Source organism: Coregonus clupeaformis, chromosome 13 (assembly GCF_020615455.1).
Source record: "Coregonus clupeaformis isolate EN_2021a chromosome 13, ASM2061545v1, whole genome shotgun sequence".
Taxonomy (NCBI): Eukaryota; Metazoa; Chordata; class Actinopteri; order Salmoniformes; family Salmonidae; genus Coregonus; species Coregonus clupeaformis.
In genome coordinates, this window is record NC_059204.1 from 13,946,499 (window position 1) to 13,967,507 (window position 21,009).

Here is a 21,009-nt window from a genome sequence, read left to right on the forward strand (position 1 = left end):
ATGTGCTCAAGCATTTGGGTGACCTAGTGATTCAGCTTCAAGGCGCTCCCTCAGATAGCATGGGGGCGATGGAATGCTGTGCTGTCCCAGCTCTCAGCTGTTGGCTCTGCGAGCGACTGGTGCCAGAACATCCCCACACGACTCTTGTTTTGGATGAATCAGACCTTGACTGTGCGCTCGCTCACTAGTCCTTGGCCCACTCGTGGAGATATGAGCTACATTTCATTACCTCATGCCAAAGACCCCACCCTTAGCATGATACACAATGTATAACCCAGGGATGTCGCGTATCGAAATACACACTTAAAAAACACAAGTCTCCCTCTCCCCTCATGAATATGGATGCCTTATCTTTACATGTAGCTTCACGGCAGCTGTCCTACTTTTTCCCTCCCTATCTTGTAAGCTGTGACTCATTAAAGACGATTGCAGTGCCCAAGTCTCATAGAGGAGGCATGCCTACAGGCATATCCTAGACGTCTCTGGCTGTGGAGAGTAGAGCTTGTCTACAAACAGGTGTTCTTATCCAGCTTGTTGAGCTAGTGTAGTGTTAGCCCGCGGCTGACACGATCAGCATCTTCATGCCATCTCTGCCTCATTAGTCAAAGCGAGAGTGAAGGTAATGAGGAAAAGACATGCAGCGACATAGGGGAGGGTGGTAGACCATCTCCAGTGATATACTTTTTCAAAACAGGTTAGCGGTGAGAGATGTCAGTGGTAGGCAAGGATCAGATGTAGCTTATCTGGCAAACAACGTCAACAAGGCGCACCAGGAAACTTATGTGAGGCGCCATTGAGTAATCACTTATTGATTTGTACTTGTAAGTCTCTGACTCTGGGTTCAGCTAAAATCTTCTCATTCCCGCTGTACAGTAGCAACAGGCCCCTACACAACACTCCTCGAGGCAATGAGTCATCCTAGGCAAAGTCGCTGAGCCATTGCACAGATGCACTGCAGAAGCCATAAAGAAAATTAATTTCACCCGTCGACCTCAACCAAAGGGAGTTACAGACCTTTGTTGCTTTTTTTAAATTGTGTTTTTCGACCTCTGAGTGATTGTAAGGCGGCTGGCATAGGGAGATTCCAACTGCAATAATAGTTCCCAATTTATCCAAACTTGGGGAACGTGGGACAATAAGGCTATCTGAATAATTAAAATCTGTTGTAATAGGCTGTGATTTTTCTGTGTTTCCACCTGATGAGCTACATCAATTCAATCACATTCTAATTGTCTATTAACAAAATAATTGCTTGCGTGGGTTTAGCATTCGTAAAATTAAAATGTTTTAATCTCGGTTTTCGTTTAGTCATCACCTCATCCCCCTCCTTGTGAATCCATTCTGTGACCGAGTCAAAGCTCCCAGAGGTGTGTACTGGAGATAATCGCAAGGTGTGGACAAGCTTTCGCTGCAATTACTTGTTGGCCGACATTGTGTGCCTAAAGCTGATACACACCCCTCCTCTACTGTAGTAGGTGTCATGTTCCTGGGAGTCCCATGGGGGGGTCGTAGATTCCATGCTGCTCACACGGTGTGATCTCCACAACACTTCCTTTTAGTGCCCAATCACCACTGGAGCCCTGGGAACTGAACTGCTGTTTTGAGTGGAAGGTCCTCTGTTAATCCACTAAACTTGCAGGGCTTTGTATAAGCCTGGGAGACTCTCCACTCGCTCCCTCTGTCATCCATTCATTCATTCATTCAGTTATTTCTGGGGCAGCCGGCATCCCGTCAGCTAGCCATACTAGCAGTCCCAGATTTATTTGTCAGCGTAGGTCCTACCCTCCTCCCGTCAGACTCTATAAACCAGACGATTGATTTCCAATGTTCTGGTGCTGGAGTGTCTGCAGCAACACATATCCAGGCAAGTGTGAACATGTCTCGAGAGCTCCGAATTCATCAACGGAGTAGGCTGAGAATCAACGTTATCAATCATTGCTGACAGCTTTGTTTTGTCAGTGATCTAAAAAGGAACAAACAACCTAATATTAGTTTCTTAAGACATTTTCACATTAGCCTGCATTGGAACAATCACCGAACCAGTCAATGTGCAATGAGCACCATTATGTGTTTGATTAGGCCCAATGTTACATCTGTGGGGAGATTTTAGACCAATCAAAGGGCCAGTGAACAACCATAAACATAAAATGTATTGTCGGCTACATTATACTTACAGTTCATTCTTGTTATTTTATTATCTTGTCAATAATGGCAAAGCATAATTGAGAATGCTTACCATTTAGGCTACTCCACAAATACAAGCACACTTACACTATATATACAAAAGTATGTGGACACCCCATCAAATTAGTGGATCCAGCTATTTCAGCCACACCCGTTGCTGACAAGTGAATAAAATCGAGCACACAGCCATGCAATCTCCATAGACAAACATTGGCAGTAGAATTACCTTAATGAAGAGCTCAGTGACTTTCATCGTGGCACTGTCATAGGATGCCACCTTTCCAACAAGTCAGTTCATCAAATGTCTGCCCTGCTAGAGCTGCCCTGGTCAACTGTAAGTGCTGTTATTGTGAAGTGGAAACGTCTAGGAGCAACAACGACTCAGTCGCGAAATTGTAGGCCAGACAAGCTCACAGAACGGGACCTCCGAGGGCTGAAGTGCGTAAAAATCGTCTGTCCTTGGTTGCAACACTACCGAGTTCCAAACTGCCTCTGGAAGCAACATCAGCACAATAACTGTTCGTCGGGAGCTTCATGAAATGGGTTTCCATGGCTGAGCAGCCGCACACAAGCCTAAGATCACCATTCGCAATGGCAAGCGTCGGCTGGAGTGGTGTAAAGCTCTCCGCCATTGGACTCTGGAGCAGTGGAAACGTGTTCTATGGAGTGATGAATCACGCTTCACCATCTGGCAGTCCGACGGACTAATCTGGGTTTGGCGGATGCCAGGAGAATGCTACCTGCCCGAATGCATAGTGCCAACTATAACGTTTGGTGGAGGAATAATGGTCTGGGGCTGGTCCCCTTAGTTCCAGTGAAGGGAAATCTTAACGCTACAGCATACAATGACATTCTAGCTGATTCTGTGCTTCTAACTTTCTGGCAACAGTTTGGGGAAGGCCCTTTCCTGTTTCAGCATGACAATGCCCCCATGCACAAAACAAGGTCCATACAGAAATGGTTTGTCGAGATTGGTTTGGAAGAACTTGACTGGCCTGCACAGAGCCCTGACCTTAACCCCATCAAACACCTTTGGGATTAATTGGAACACCGACTGCGAGCCAGGCCTTAATCGCCCAACATCAGTGCCCGACCTCACTAATGCTCTTGTGGCTGAAAGGATGCAAGTCCCCGCAGCAATGTTCCAACACCTAGTGGAAAGCCTTCCATGAAGAGTGGAGGCTGTTATAGGTGCAAAGGGGGGACCAACTCCATATTAATGCCCATGATTTTGGAACGAGATGTTCCACATACTTTTGGTTGTGTGTGTGTGTTTGTGTATATATATACACTGAGTGTATAAAACATTAAGGACACCTGCTCTTTCCATGACATAGACTGACCAGGTGAATCCAGGTGAAAGCTATGATCCCTTGTTGATGTCACTTGTTAAATCCACTTCAATCAGTATAGATGAAGAGGAGGACACAGGTTAAAGAAGGATATTCATGGCTTGAGACAATTGAGACATGGATTGGGTATGTGTGCCATTCAGAGTGTGAATAGGCAAGACGTTCAAGTGCCATTGAACGGGGTATGGTAGTAGGTGCCAGGTGCACTGGTTTGTGTCAATAACTGCAACGCTGCTGGGTTTTTCACGCTCAACAGTTTCCTGTGTGTATCAATAATGGCCCACCACCCAAAGGACATCCAGCCAACTTGACACAACTGTGGGAAGCATTGGAGTCAACATGGGCCAGCATCCCTGTGGAATGTTTTCGAAAACTCTACAAGTCCATGCTTTGACGAATTGACGCTGTTCTGAGGGCAAAAATGGGGGGGGGGGTGTTCCTAATGTTTGGTATACTCAGTGTATAATGGTGTGTATAAACAGTATGGACAGTAGGCTATATGAATAGGAAATATGTGTACAGCGGTAGTTATATGAGCTGTGACTAGAATACAGTATATGCAGTGCCTTCAGAAAGTATTCATACCCCTTGACTTATTCTATATTTTCTTGTTACAGCCTGATTTTTTTATTTTTTATTCTCAGCCATCTACACACAATACCCAATAATGACAAATGTGCAAATGTATTGAAAATTAAATACAGGAATATCTAATTTACATAAGTATTCACACCCCTGAGTTAATACTTTGTAGAAGCACCTTTGGCGGCGATTACAGCTGTGAGTCTTTTTGGGTAAGTCACCTGGATTGTACAATATTTGCCCATTATTCTTCAAGTTGATTGTTCATCATTGCTAGACGGCTATTTTCAGGTCTTGCCATAGATTTTCAAGCAGATTTAATTAAAAGCTGTAACTAGGCCACTCTGGAACATTCAATGTTGCCTTGGTAAGCAACTCCAGCGTAGATTTTAAAATATGAAGTGTGGTACTTAGTGACGTGTTGTGTTGGATTTTCCCCAAAATAGAACACTTTGCATTCAGAACAAAAAGTTCATTTCTTTGCAGTATTACTTAAGTGCCTTGTTGCAAACAGGATGCGCATTTTGGAATATTATTATTCTCTACACGCCTCCTCCTTTTCACTCTGTCATTTAGGTTAGTATTGTGGAGTAACTACAATGTTGTTGATCCAGCCTCAGTCTTCTCATATCACAACCATTAAACTCTGTTTTGAAATCACCATTGGCCTCATGGTGAAATCCCTGAGAAGTTTCCTTCCTCTCCGGCAACTGACTAAGGAAGGACACCTGTATCTGTGTAGTGACTGGGTGAATTGATACACCATCCAAAGCCTAATTAATAACTTCATCATGCTCAAAGGGATATTCAGTGTCTGCCTTTTTTTTTTACCCATCTACCAATCAGTGCCCTTCTTTGTGAGGCATTGACAAACCTCCCTGGTGTTTGTGGTTGGATCTGTGCTTGAAATTCACTACTCGATTCAGGGATTTTACAGGTAATTGTATGTCTGGGGTACAGAGATGGAGTAGTTTATTCAAAAATCATGTTAACCACTATTATTTAACACTGAGTCCATGCCACTTATTATGCAATTTGTAAGCATATTTTTACTCCTGAAATTAAGGCTTGCCATAATAAAGGGGTTGAATACTTATTCACTGAAGACATCAATTGAATTAGAACTCTACAAACAAAATTCCACTTTGACATTATGGGGTATTGTGTGTAGATCAGTGACGCATCTCAATTGAATACATTTTAAATTCAGGCTGTAACACAACAAAATGTGGAAAACGTAAAGGGGTGTGAACACTTTATGTAGTGGGTAAAACAGTATGTAAACATAATTAAAGTGACCAGTGTTTAGGGCTGTTGCGGTGACCGTATAACCGCCACACCGGCGGTCACGAGTCATGAAGGCAGTCAAATTCCACGTGACCATTTAGTCAAGGTAATTAGGCTTCTCCAAGCTCTGATGCTGCTGATGGTCATTAGTAGCCTACCAAACTTGCTAACTGCCTGGTACTCACCACTCTATTGTCCCTCTAATCACTCTGACATCAATACAAATGTAATCGAAAATCTAATCAAACACTTCATGAGAGCTCATGTTGCACAACATTTCTATAGGCTATGCAATTGCGCGAGAAAACAGAGTGATGGCCTCTACTAAAAAGAGGAGGATCCCATCAGCTTTCTATAGACTAGGCCTACTATATTTATTTCTCAACTTTCCTAATATTAAGCACATTGGTTATCTTTAGAACAGGAGTATAGCCTACCTGGCTGGCATGAAAATGAACCACTGGAAAAGCGTCCTCCATTCGCTATTTAAGTGCTTAGATGACAAGTATTTTCCCCCGCTGCCCCTGTTTCGAGACAGGTGCATGATAATGGTCCATTCGAAATCAAAACAAATTTCACACATACAGTGGGGAGAACAAGTATTTGATACACTGCCGATTTTGCAGGTTTTCCTACTTACAAAGCATGTAGAGGTCTGTAATTTTTATCATAATTATACTTCAACTGTGAGAGACGGAATCTAAAACAAAAATCCCGAAAATCACATTGTATGATTTTTAAGTAATTAATTTGCATTTTATTGCATGACATAAGTATTTGATCACCTACCAACCAGTAAGAATTCCGGCTCACACAGACCTGTTAGTTTTTCTTTAAGAAGCCCTCCTGTTCTCCACTCATTACCTGTATTAACTGCACCTGTTTGAACTCGTTACCTGTGTAAAAGACACCTGTCCACACACTCAATCAAACAGACTCCAACCTCTCCACAATGGCCAAGCTGAGAGCTGTGTAAGGACATCAGGGATAACATTGTAGACCTGCACAAGGCTGGGATGGGCTACAGGACAATAGGCAAGCAGCTTGGTGAGAAGGCAACAACTGTTGGCGCAATTGTTAGAAAATGGGAGAAGTTCAAGATGACGGTCAATCACCCTCGGTCTGGGGCTCCATGCAAGATCTCACCTCGTGGGGCATCAATGATCATGAGGAAGGTGAGGGATCAGCCCAGAACTACTCGGCAGGACCTGGTCAATGACCTGAAGAGAGCTGGGACCACAGTCTCAAAGAAAACCATTAGTAACACACTACGCCGTCATGGATTAAAATCCTGCGGCGCACGCAATGTCCCCCTGCTCAAGCCAGCGCATGTCCAGGCCCGTCTGAAGTTTGCCAATGACCATCTCGATGAGCCAGAGGAGGAATGGGAGAAGGTCATGTGGTCTGATGAGACAAAAATAGAGCTTTTTGGTCTAAACTCCACTCGCCGTGTTTGGAGGAAGAAGAAGGATGAGTACAACCCCAAGAACACCATCCCAACCGTGAAGCATGGAGGTGGAAACATCATTCTTTGGGGATGCTTTTCTGCAAAGGGGACAGGACGACTGCACCGTATTGAGGGGAGGATGGATGGGGCCATGTATCGCGAGATCTTGGCCAACAACCTCCTTCCCTCAGTAAGAGCATTGAAGATAGGTCGTGGCTGGGTCTTCCAGCATGACAACGACCCAAAAAACACAGCCAGGGCAACTAAGGAGTGGCTCCGTAAAAAGCATCTCAAGGTCCTGGAGTGGCCTAGCCAGTCTCCAGACCTGAACCCAATAGAAAATCTTTGGAGGGAGCTGAAAGTCCGTATTGCCCAGCGACAGCCCCGAAACCTGAAGGATCTGTATGGAGGAGTAGGCCAAAATCCCTGCTGCAGTGTGTGCAAACCTGGTCAAGACCTACAGGAAACGTATGATCTCTGTAATTGCAAACAAAGGTTTCTGTACCAAATATTTAGTTCTGCTTTTCTGATGTATCAAATACTTACAGTGGGGAAAAAAAGTATTTAGTCAGCCACCAATCGTGCAAGTTCTCCCACTTAAAAAGATGAGAGAGGCCTGTAATTTTCATCATAGGTACACGTCAACTATGACAGACAAAATGAGGAAAAGAAATCCAGAAAATCGCATTGTAGGATTTTTAATGAATTTATTTGCAAATTATGGTGGAAAATAAGTATTTGGTCAATAACAAAAGTTTCTCAATACTTTGTTATATACCCTTTGTTGGCAATGACACAGGTCAAACGTTTTCTGTAAGTCTTCACAAGGTTTTCACACACTGTTGCTGGTATTTTGGCCCATTCCTCCATGCAGATCTCCTCTAGAGCAATGATGTTTTGGGGCTGTCGCTGGGCAACACAGACTTTCAACTCCCTCCAAAGATTTTCTATGGGGTTGAGATCTGGAGACTGGCTAGGCCATTCCAGGACCTTGAAATGCTTCTTACGAAGCCACTCCTTCGTTGCCCGGGCGGTGTGTTTGGGATCATTGTCATACTGAAAGACCCAGCCACGTTTCATCTTCAATGCCCTTGCTGATGGAAGGAGGTTTTCACTCAAAATCTCACGATACATGGCCCCATTCATTCTTTCCTTTACACGGATCAGTCGTCCTGGTCCCTTTGCAGAAAAACAGCCCCAAAGCATGATGTTTCCACCCCCATGCTTCACAGTAGGTATGGTGTTCTTTGGATGCAACTCAGCATTCTTTGTCCTCCAAACACGACTGAGTTGAGTTTTTACCAAAAAGTTCTATTTTGGTTTCATCTGACCATATGACATTCTCCCAATCCTCTTCTGGATCATCCAAATGCACTCTAGCACGGGCCTGGACATGTACTGGCTTAAGCAGGGGTACATGTCTGGCACTGCAGGATTTAAGTTCCTGGCGGCGTAGTGTGTTACTGATGGTAGGCTTTGTTACTTTGGTCCCAGCTCTCTGCAGATCATTCACTAGGTCCCCCCGTGTGGTTCTGGGATTTTTACTCACCGGTCTTGTGATCATTTTGACCCCACGGGGTGAGATCTTGCGTGGAGCCCCAGATCGAGGGAGATTATCAGTGGTCTTGTATGCCTTCCATTTCCTAATAATTGCTCCCACAGTTGATTTCTTCAAACCAAGCTGCTTACCTATTGCAGATTCAGTCTTCCCAGCCTGGTGCAGGTCTACAATTTTGTTTCTGGTGTCCTTTGACAGCTCTTTGGTCTTGGCCATAGTGGAGTTTGGAGTGTGACTGTTTGAGGTTGTGGACAGGTGTCTTTTATACTGATAACAAGTTCAAACAGGTGCCATTAATACAGGTAACGAGTGGAGGACAGAGGAGCCTCTTAAAGAAGAAGTTACAGGTATGTGAGAGCCAGAAATCTTGCTTGTTTGTAGGTGACCAAATACTTATTTTCCACCATAATTTGCAAATAAATTCATTAAAAATCCTACAATGTGATTTTCTGGAATTTTTTTCCTCAATTTGTCTGTCATAGTTGACGTGTACCTATGATGAAAATTACAGGCCTCTCTCATCTTTTTAAGTGGGAGAACTTGCACAATTGGTGGCTGACTAAATACTTTTTTTCCCCACTGTATGTCATGCAATAAAATGCATATTAATTACTTAAAAATCATACAATGTGATTTTCTGGATTTTTGTTTTAGATTCCGTCTCTCACAGTTGACGTGTACCTATGATAAAAATTACAGACCTCTACATGCTTTGTAAGTAGAAAAACCTGCAAAATTGGCAGTGTATCAAATACTTGTTCTCCCCACTGTATATATTATTTAGTATATGTAAAGACAAGATTAAATCAAGAATAGTCTGATGGGTGACAATATTAGCCTATCACTTGTGAATTATATATTATCACTTGTGAATGATGCCCAGTATAAGAAACTGCCTTTTTTTTTGGCTACTTTTTCGATTCATAGTCGCACACCTCATGTAGCCTAGTCTATAGGCCTATACAGTTGAAGTAGGAAGTTTACATACACCTTAGCCAAAAACATTTAAACTCAGTTTTTCACAATTCCTGACATTTAATTATTGTAAAAATTCCCTGTCTTAGGTCAGTTAGGATCACCACTTTATTTTAAGAATGTGAAATGTCATAATAATAGTAGAGAGATTTATTTCAGCTCTTATTTCTTTCATCACATTCCCAGTGGGTCAGAAGTTTACATACACTCAATTAGTATTTGGTAGCATTGCCTTTTAAATTGTTTTAACTTGGGTCAAACGTTTCGGGTAGCCTTCCACAAGCTTCCCACAATAAGTTGGGTGAATTTTGGCCCATTCCTCCTGACAGAGCTGGTGTAACTGAGTCAGGTTTGTAGGCCTCCTTGCTCGCACACGCCTTTTCAGTTCTGCCCACACATTTTCTATAGGATTAAGGTCAGGGCTTTGTGATGGCCACTCCAATACCTTGACTTTGTTGTCCTTAAGCCATTTTGCCACAACTTTGGAACTATGCTTTATCCATTTGGAACACCCATTTGCGACCAAGCTTTAACTTCCTGACTGATGTCTTGAGATGTTGCTTCAATATATCCACATAATTTTCCTTCCTCATGATGCCATCTATTTTGTGAAGTGCACCAGTCCCTCCTGCAGCAAAGCACCCCCACAACATGATGCTACCACCCCGTGCTTCACAGTTGGGATGGTGTTCTTCGGCTTGCAAGATACCTCCTTTTTCCTCCAAGCATAACGATGGTCATTATGGCCAAACATTTCTATTTTTGTTTCATCAGACCAGAGGACATTTCTCCAAAAAGTACGATCTTTGTCCCCATGTGCAGTTGCAAACCGTAGTCTGGCTTTTTTATGGCGGTTTTGGAGCAGTGGCTTCTTCCTTGCTGAGTGGCCTTTCAGGTTATGTTGATATAGGACTCGTTTTACTGTGGATATAGATACTTTTGTACCTGTTTCCTCCAGCATCTTCACAAGTTCCTTTGCTGTTGTTCTGGGATTGATTTGCACTTTTCGCACCAAAGTACGTTCATCACTAAGAGACAGAACGCGCCTCCTTCCTGAGCAGTATGACGGCTGCGTGGTCCCATGGTGTTTATACTTGCGTACTATTGTTTGTACAGATGAACGTGGAACCTTCAGGCGTTTGGAAATTGCTCCCAAGGATGAACCAGACTTGTGGAGGTCTACATTTTTTTTTCTGAGGTCTTGGCTGATTTATTTTGATTTTCCCATGATGTCAAGCAAAGAAGAACTGAGTTTGAAGATAGGCCTTGAAATACATCCACAGGCACACATCCAATTGACTCAAATGATGTCAATTAGCCTATCAGAAGCTTCAAAAGCCATGACATAATTTCCTGGAATTTTCCAAGCTGTTTAAAGGCACAGTCAACTTAGTGTATGTAAACTTCTGACCCACTGGAATTGAGATACAGTGAAATAATCTGTCTGTAAACAATTGTTGGAAAAAGTACTTGTGTCATGCACAAAGTAGATGTCCTAACCGACTTGCCGAAACTAGAGTTTGCTAACAAGAAATGTGTGGAGTGGTTGAAAAACAAGTTTTAATGACTCCAACCGAAGTGTATGTGAACTTCCGACTTCAACTGTATGTTTTGATAAGGTTTGTATCACAACTGAAGTGGCCAAATAACTTCTTAAAATTAAGCACATTTAATCCGCTTTACAAGGGGTTAAGAGCCTAACTGGCATACATAAGCAGCGCGTGAGGTTCAAGTTTGGGGAAGATAATTTTTACCATAAAAATGTATCTTAATAATAAAAGCATTACAGGTATAATCGCAGATGCGGTCGCTTTTGATAATGGTGTTTTCCCGCAAATGGAACATTTGCGTTTATCGCCTACTGCCATGTGCGCATTGCTGTGTTTATAACGTGAAGAAATAGCCTAATAGTTTCTCAACATTTTAAGCTAAACGTTCTGATCTGTTGCGTCAGCCGCATTGCGGAAAAAATGTTTATTTGATGCTAGTGGTTGTATTAATTTGGGATATATTGCACCCCACAACTGTCCCAGACTATGTTTGGCATATTTATTTCTCGCATAGAATAGGTCGACTTTTGTACTATGGGGGATAGTAGCTTGACATAGGTTAGTGCTTTTGCTGTTCGTTAGGCCTACTCATCTTGTTGGCTGACAAAAAGTAAATGTGGACAGTTCTTCCAATATCTTCAAGATGCACCTCGGAATTGGATAAGGACGCATGCAGATGCGTCCCTGATGTGTCTGTCTTCACTTGTAGCCTGTGAGAAAGACCCGATCAGGTGACGGAGAGCCATGTGAGTGAGAGGCGCTTTGGATTGCGCAGCACACTCAGGGAGAAGGGCACAACGCAGCACTCCGGGCCGCAAAAGGCATGGATTTTTTTAGGGTGCATTACGGCCACAAATGGGATGCCGCCGTGAAATTCTTGGCATTTTCAAGTGCTTGTCAAATTGTGAATGAGAGACTATTGGAGTGTGTACAGCCTGCGCAAGAAACAAAGCAGACTTTTTTCAAATCATCATTAGTCTCATCATGCAGCCTTACAATGTATTAAAAATCAAAACATATATCCCAACATTTGTAGAAAAACTAAAGTTACATTAATAACTCTACATTAAGCACATAGGAGTACCTATTTAGCCGCATGTGCGCACTCCCTCAAATCGTATGGAGAAAATATTTATATTTTATTCAGCGTTTTAAATTGTATTCCTCATACTGTAAAATAATGCCACGGAATTATAAGCAAATCTTGTCTGCTAAATGAACTAGTGTAGCCCACAGCCATTTGGCATTGCCACATCAGGACCTAACATAAGGACAACTCAGAGTATGCTGTTCTTTTCTTCTGAAATAGACTACATTTTCTTCATATCATGCTTCTTTAGACCTGTCTAAAATAAATCATGGATTTATTGTGAAGGTGTAGGCTATATTACATGAATTTATTAGACTTTTTAAAATGGCTGTGTAGGCTATGTGTGGAAGCCAGGAGATGCTGAATGTGTTTATGTTAATTAATGGTCAATTACTGTGAGACCGACAGTTATTTGCTTGACAATCACCGGCTGACACAATTTTGTGACCGCCACAGCCCTACCAGTGTTCAATGACTATGTACATAGGGCAGCAGTCTCTAAGGTGCAGGGTAGAGTACCGGGTGGTAGCCGACTAGTTAAAGTGACTCAAGTTCAGGGCAGGGTACTGGGCGGAGGCCGGCTAGTGGTGACTAACAGTCTGATAGCCTGGAGATAGAAGCTGTTTTTCAGTCTCTCGATCACAGCTTTGATGCACCTGTACTGTCTCCGTCTTCCGAACTCACTTCACTCACGCAAAAGAAGGAAACTCGCACTAGCACATGTGCAGATCAAATACACTGCTGTAAATCTGATTAAGGCGTTTACATGTCCTAATAATTCAAAAGATTGGTCAGAAAACCAGGTGTTTTAATCAGCGGATGCTTACTTCGATTATGACCTTACGCCGATTTAACATAAGCAGAGTAAGGGGTTTACATGACTAATGCCATACTCAGCCTATTGCCACAGTCAGTTTAATATCAAATTATTAGTGTGCATGTAAGCATACTCAGAATGGCAGTATGTAACAGGTACTTGGTCTGATATCTGCTGGCCTGTCAATACCTCAGATGAGGTCATGCTCTGTAGGGACGGGACCCAGCCCATCATCTCACGTAGACCGCCACCCAGCTTGTTCACATTAGTATGGGTCACCCATGTCTGGAAACACAGTCAACTTTACGACAGTCTGATCAGATTCCAAACACATACACACCCTTTATAGGTGTACACAACACACCCAGTAACCAAAATGCTGCCTCTGTAGTGGTGCAATACTGTGAAGTGTAGCAATTCACAGATTTTGTAGGTTGTCACGAATAGAAAATCCCAAAAAGGTGGGCCTAGAGCTTGACAACCACATGCACTCATTCAAGTCTAATCAAAGGCACGCTTCTCATTTGCCTCAAATACATCACTTCCCACTGAATAGACAAAAATTGGTTTGTGTGTATTGTTAGGTATTGCTGCACTGTTGGAGCTAGAAACATAAGCATTTCGCTGCATCTGCAAAATATGTGTACGCGACCAATAACATTTGATTTGATTTGAAGATTACAGAAATCAGATGCCATTTAATTAAAAACAATGTTGATTGATGTGCCATGTCATATCCCCACTTCTGGAGTCTTTAAAGGCAACCCTGTGCTTGTGTGTTATAATTTTATTTGGTGGCTATGCTTGTGTAGTGCTTCCTAGAGTATATTAGCTCTCCTGGTGTTCACCCAGTCTGTCAAATCCTTCCACCCCAGCTGCTAAGGCTCAAAGTAACTGTCCAGTGAATATCTCATTGTTAAAAGTTCATTCTTTTAGCGCATACACCAATAATGTTGTTGACTCATCCTTTTAAGTATAGTTGTGGCCAAAGCATAAATTATAGCAGGAGTCTTCAACCTTTTCTTGCCAAGGGACATATGCTAGCAGATACCCATAGACTTCCAGTCATTGCGCTAACGCTAGTTAGCATTGGCTCGCGAAACTACCTCTAACTTATTTTGTACTGGACACAAAGACATAAAAATTGTATCCACAAGTTCATCCGACTCTGGGGAAGTGGATAAAGGGCCTCATTGCCAAAATCCCGAAGTATGCTGCTGCATGGGTAAAACAAAGCAAGCCTGTTAGCCAGTATGTGCAACCCTGCCCCACGTGGAGTTGGTAGCTATGCACGTCTCATTGGCTGAGCTGGCAAATCAGCTGTTTTTTACAGGTATACTCCCACACCTAACAGGCCTGGCAGGAGCACAGAGAAAAGCTGCTTTTTAACATCCTTAATTATATTTTATTTGGAAGGAAATCTATTTAATTCATATTGTAATTAATTATAGGTCAAATTTCATAGCAATATGGACATTAGCGTAAGAGAGATAAGATGTACTTTATTGTTCATTAACTTGGAGAACAAAGTACTTGACACACTTACATACTTTTTTATAACAATGAGTAAGACATGATAAATCCAAATAAATGGTCAAAAGCCACCCACCACACCCACGCCAACCCACCCCAACAACTGGTATACTGTATGAGTTCTCTATGTTTGACAAGTAGTATGGAGCTGCGGCTGAGTATTGTTTCTTCATCCTGTAAATGTATTCTCAGTGAATTGGGTGATGTTTTTTTTTCCCTGTTCAGAGAATTTAGTCATTGAAGGTGCTAGGTTTATGTCCCATCCTACAATCTGATATTACCGTGTTCTGACCACTAGATGGTGCTGTTCCTGCTATTCATTTTTTTAAGAATCCCCCCCTCCCCCTCAATGCTGAAGAATAGTTCACCCAAATTACACAATTATATATTGGTTTCCTTACCCTGTCAGCAGTCTATGGACAATGTATGACCGCAACCCATGCTTGGGTTTTGTTTAACTGGCCACCGTTTCAAATGCATTTATTTCTTTATAGCATTTGTGGCATCAATCCAATGCTAGTCAATTGTACCTATATTAGCTTTTTCGCGCTTCATACCCCCCCTAAAATCACAAAAAAAAACTACATTACATAGGATGAAGAAACAATCATCTGAGTCGCAGCTCCATACTACTTGTCAGACATAGAGAACTGATACTATATACTCGTTGTTGGGGTGGGATTGTTGTGGGGTGTGAGTGTTCCGTGGGTGGCTTTTGACCATTTCTTTGGATTCCTCAGGTCTAACTCATTGTTAGAAAACAGTTTGGTCCAAATCGGATATTAGGTATTATATTTATTGAATTATATTAATCCAATAAATTAAAATGGCAAATTTGGGTGCAATCAATTAGCTTCATTTCTCAGAGATCAAATTATATTTCAACAAAATGTCGCAGGAATGCTAATCTTATCTGTTTCTAACAACCAAAACGATTTCAGAACGATCTGAGATGGTGGGTGTCGAAGTACTCTTTCTTGTGCTTTTTGAGGTGGAACAAGTAGACATTCAGAAATCGGAGGACATTCATTCTTAGTCTGTCACTTATCAGGGAGAGGCTTGGTCGAAGGAGGAACAACTGTGAAAGATCTGATGGTATTATGTAATGTCTTTGCATTGCCTATCATACACTGTAAGCCCCATGCTACAGCCATTTATTTATTGTGTTGAAATATTCAAATGTTTGAATAGCTACTACTTTGAGTAGATTCAGAAACTGCAACTATTTTCCTTTCTTCATTACATTTTAGCCGTGCCTCCCACCTTCTCCATTTATTCCACTGAATGATGGTCTGATTAACGCAAACCGCACAACATTTTCCCACATACTGTTTATAAGATCGCAAACACAATCGTAAACTCTCTGAAAACCACAAGAGGTGGGGAGTAGGCCGGAAATGTTGAAGAGATTGTATAGATCAGTTTTGAGTCACTCAATTAGCCCAACCAGAGCATGATTTCAATCTCATTAAATGGCATACGGCGGGTATCGTAATGCAAATGTCAAGTCTGACTAATTGCCGGCTGGATAGAGGGCTAGAGTGGAGGAGAGAATCGGCGAGGTCTCATCAGACATGATTAAATGCCTGGGACATCTACTAAAGATGACAATCTCTGAGAAAGTCGTTCTTACTTGAGACAGTGACTGGTGGTCATTACGAACCAGACGTTTCTACGCTTCAAAACACTTCTCTCTATGGGTATAGAGCTCGCCAGTTTGTAGTCCTAAAAAATGGAAATTAGTTACCTCTGGTTCGCTCAGCCATTCCTATGGGGGAAATGAATGTGGTAAGAATGGGGTTTTGGGATAATTGCCAAAAATAAGGTCTGAGGTTAACACAGGCTTAGGAGATCTTATACGTTTTGTTCTATGAGAATATCAGTCAGTTAACATTACCTTTATGGATTATGAAGTCTATGTGCTTGTTTTGATTACATATATGCTTCAAAATTCACAAAGTGATGTCAGCTGATGAAGATTCTCATAAAATAAAACGTATAAGATATCCTAAACCTCGATCGACACCTCTCCTCACCCTCTGTACTTCCAGTGGTGTTAATCCAGACATCCAGTGTGTATTGGGATTCTGTGTCCCTGGCATGGCATGGAGTGATGTCAGAGGAGCAGATGCACTGTCCTCTGGCAAGGTCGGCCATTTTATGGGGATTCTGCTGCATCAGGTATTCGTGTGAAGCCCAGTCCGCTTGGCCCCTCGCAGCCTGCCTGCCTCGCTGGCGCACACACACATGCAAACACACACACTGACACATTTTCTCTCACACACACTACCATTCAAAAGTTTGGGGTCACTTAGAAATGTCCTTGTTTTCGAAAGAAAAGCAGTTATTTTGTCCATTAAGAACATAAAATTGATCAAAAATACAGTGTAGACATTGTTAATGTTGTAAATGGCTATTGTAGCTGGAAACGGCTGATTTTTAATGGAATATCTACATAGGCGTACAGAGGCCCATTATCAGCAACCATCAGTCCTGTGTTCCAATGGCACGTTGTGTTTGCTAATCCAAGTTTATCATTTTAAAAGGCTAATTGATCATTAGAAAACCCTTTTGCAATTATGTTAGCACAGCTGAAAATTGTTGTGCTGATTAAAGAAGCAATAAAACTGGCCTTCTTGAGACTAGTTGAGTATCTGGAGCATCAGCAATTGTGGGTTCGATTACAGGATAAAAATGGCCAGAAACAAATAACTTTCTTCTGAAACTCGTCAGTCTATTCTTGTTCTGAGAAATGAAGGCTATTCCATGCGAGAAATTGGCAAGAAACTGAAGATCTCGTACAACGCTGTGTACTACTCCCTTCACAGAACAGCGCAAACTGGCTCTAACCAGAATAGAAAGAGGAGTGGGAGGCCCCGGTGCACAACTGAGCAAGAGGACAAATACATTAGAGTGTCTAGTTTGAGAAACAGGTGCCTCACAGGTCCTCAACTGGCAGCTTCATTAAATAGTACCCGCAAAACACCAGTCTCAACATCAACAGTGAAGAGGTGACTCCGGGATGTTGACCTAGGTAGAGTTGCAACGAAAAAGTCCAGCGTCTGTGTTCTTTTGCCCATCTTAATCTTTTGTTTTTATTGGCCAGTCTGAGATATGGCTTTTTCTTCGCCTCTTCACTGTTGACGTTGAGACTGGGTGAGCTCAACTGTGAATGGTCCTGGCTCACCAAGAGAAAGTGTCAATGGAAGCCAGTTTGGATTTCACTTCACATCAAAATCAAAACGTAATTAACAAAAAAACGTGAATTGTTACATCGTATGTCGTCCTCCGGTGGCTAGCTAGCTAAAACTTTGCCTTTCCTAAATTAGCCATGGATTGAGATTTAGACTTGTCATTTTGCTTCATTCTCCGTACTGACCAATGATTATAACGGGGATTCTGATCCAACCATAACGTCATACATTGTGCCCCTGGCCTGAGAGGATGGAAGTTCAATATGTAGCTAGATGTAGTAGGCTAATGTTAACTAGCTTGCTCATCGTTGCCCATGAAAGGAAGTTAGGCTAGCGAGCAAGTAATTTAGCCAGGTAGCCTAGGATACCAATAACTAAACGCATATACTGTATGACAGTCATAGACCGTTTCATCAACATGAAAGAGAGGAGGGTGGCATTGGCGTTTCTCTACAAGTAGGGTGAGCCAACATGTTTTTTTCTACTTGCACGAACTCGCCCACACACACACCACACACACACAGAGAAACAGAACCAAGGAAAGCCACATATTAAGCTTACGTTGATTGGACTATGTTTGGTATCTTTTAGTTGTCACTGTATTAGACTAAGCATAGGTGGTTTGGTTATGTATACAGTGCGTTCAGGAAGTATTGTCTTGGCTGTGTGCTTAGGGTCATTGTACTGTTGGAAGGTGAACCTTCGCCCCAGTCTGAGGTCCTGAGCGCTCTGGAGCAGGTTTTCATCAAGGACCTCTCTGTACTTTGCTCCGTTCATCTTTCCCTCGATCCTGACTAGTCTCCCAGTCCCTGCTGCTGAAAAACATCCCCACAGCATGATGCTGTTACCACCATGCTTCACCGTAGAGATGGTGCCAGGTTTCCTCCAGAGTGACACTTGGCATTCAGGCCAAAGAGTTCAATCTTGGTTTCATCAGACCAGAGAATATTGTTTCTCATGGTCTGAGAGTCCTTTAGGTGCCTTTTGGCAAACCTCCAAGTGGGCTGTCATGTGCCTTTTACTGAGGAGTGGCTTCCGTCTGGCCACTCTACCATAAAGGCCTGATTTGGTGGAGTGCTGCAGGGATGGTTGTCCTCCTGGAAGGTTCTCCCATCTCCAAAGAGGAACTCTGGAGCTCTGTCAAAGGGACCATCGGGTTCTTGGTCACCTCCCTGACCAAGGCCCTTCTCCCCCGATTGCACAGTTTGGGCGGGCAGCCAGCTCTAGGAAGAGTCTTGGTGGTTCCAAACGTCTTCCATTTAAGAATGATGGAGGCCGCTGTGTTCTTCTGGACCTTCAATGCTGCAGAAATGTTTTGGTACCCTTCCCCAGATCTGTGCCTCAACACAATCCTGTCTCAGAGCTCTATGGACAATTCCTTCAACCTCATGGCTTGTTTTTTTCTCTGACATGTACTGTCAATTGTAAGACATTTACATTTACATTTTAGTCATTTAGCAGACGCTCTTATCCAGAGCGACATACAGTTAGTGAGTGCATACATTTTTCATACTAATACCTTATATAGACAGGTGTGTGCCTTTCCAAATCATGTCCAATCAATTGAATTTACCACAGGTGGACTCCAATCAAGCTGTAGAAACATTTCAAGTATGATCAATGGAAACAGGATGCACCTGAGCTCAATTTTGAGTCTCATAGGAAAGGGTCTGAATACTTATGTAAATAAGGTGTTTCTGTTTTGTATTTTTTGATTAATTTGCTATAATTTCTTAAACTGTTTTCGCTTTGTCATTATGGGGTATTGTGTGTAGATGAATGAGGGAAAATTATAATTTAATCCATTTTAGATTAAGGCTGTAACGTAACAAAATGTGGAAAAAGTCGAGGGGTCTGAATACTTTCCAAATTCACTGTAAATGTTTAAGTTGAAATGGTGCTGGAATAGTGGAGGCAGCTCCTGTTTTCTTTGCGACTTGCTGTACTTCTTCTAAATCAACAGTTTTTTAGTAGGAAACATTAACTTGCTTGACTATGCTGTTGGTCATGTAACTGTTTGTTACATGCAATATGTTTTGTGGACTTCACCGGACAGATGTTGCTCTCCTGTTTTGTGATGAAACAAAGGTGTGGTTGAATTTATTCTGCCACTGTGTTTTCTTATTGTCTCGGCAAGTCATTGGCAAGGCATATGAACTAACAGGTTATAGAGCAAACAACGCCGGTTGTAATATAGCTTATTTTTTCTGGCTTTGCTTCCTCAGTGATTTTACCCACACAGAGCTACTGCTTCTGAACTTCCCAATACCTTTCAGATGCATTTCAGTCACTTCAAACCATACTTCCTTCAGATTGATATTCTGTCAAAAGTACTGTCACACTGATTTGTAATGATCATGCTGTTTAATCAGCTTCTTGATATACCACACCTGTCAGGTGGATGGATTATCTTGACAAAGGAGAAATGCTCACTAACAGGGATTTAAACACATTTGTGCACAACATTTGAGAGAAATAAGCTTTTTGTGCATATGGAAAATGTATGGAATTTTTTCTTTCAGCTCATGAAACATGTGACCAACAATTTATATGTTGCGTTTATATTTTTGTTCAGTATACATTTGACTGGACATGCTTATTGGTTTATAAGTTAATTTGCATAGTTTTTTGGAATTAAATTGGCGCGTGTGTACAGTATATTTGTTATGTATCTTATTTATCACGTGTACAGCATACAGATATAGAGCCTTTGAGCGGAAATCTGTCGGACTGTGCGAGAGCTGCTAAATTAAAATGCTGGCAGTCAAATGTCTGGTGCCACGATTTCCTAACGGAAACCCTGCTCCATAGCTATCAATAGTAACTTGTTGGAGTTGCTCTTCCAGCATTTCATCTGCAGCTTGCTGAATGTGATCCCCAGGCTACAAACACAGCTTCTCTTTCTCTCTCCTCTTATCCTCTTATCTTTGTCTCTTGTCAATCTTCCCCCTTACCTTCCTCTTCACACCATCTCTCTCCTCTCTCTCTCCCTCCCCTCTCTCTTCATCTCTCCTCTCTCTCTCCCTCCCCTCTCTCTTCACCTACCTCTCCACATTCTCCTCCCTCCCTCTCTGGCAGGCTACTCCTGCAGTGAGTCAGTATCATGGAGGCAGGAAGCGGGAGTGCAGCAGCAGTGGGGAGTGCAGCTCTAGGGCTGCTCGGAGCCACGGCAGCAGCCAGCCATGACATCTCTGACAGGTAAGACCTAGCGTCATAGCGCACACCCACCCACCTCTACTACTCTACTCTGTCCCATAGCTGTCCAGGAAGCTTTTCTAACCTCACCCTAGTTTTATAGCAGGTGGAGCTGTATCTGTTTCTGTTCGTTCAGCAAGAGTAAAATCTTGCGTGTGTGTGTATGTGTGTCCGTACAGTTTATGTAGTTACAGCATGCATATGGCTAATGTGTTAATTAGCTGCTATAAGATTTGTGGTGTTGC

At 42.4% G+C, this 21,009-nt stretch overlaps 1 protein-coding gene across 2 annotated transcripts in view; it reads left to right on the top strand.

Annotated features, from left to right (window-relative positions):
* The window catches only part of LOC121579324 (rho GTPase-activating protein 32-like), a 266,001-nt gene that overhangs the window by 77,238 nt on the left and 167,754 nt on the right, over nt 1–21,009 (top strand). For both annotated transcript variants that reach the window (XM_045224241.1, XM_045224242.1), the window contains one exon: nt 20,648–20,767. In XM_045224241.1, coding sequence (XP_045080176.1) covers nt 20,673–20,767 — 95 coding nt within the window. In that variant the 5' untranslated portion in view covers nt 20,648–20,672. The remainder of the gene's footprint in view (nt 1–20,647; nt 20,768–21,009) is intronic.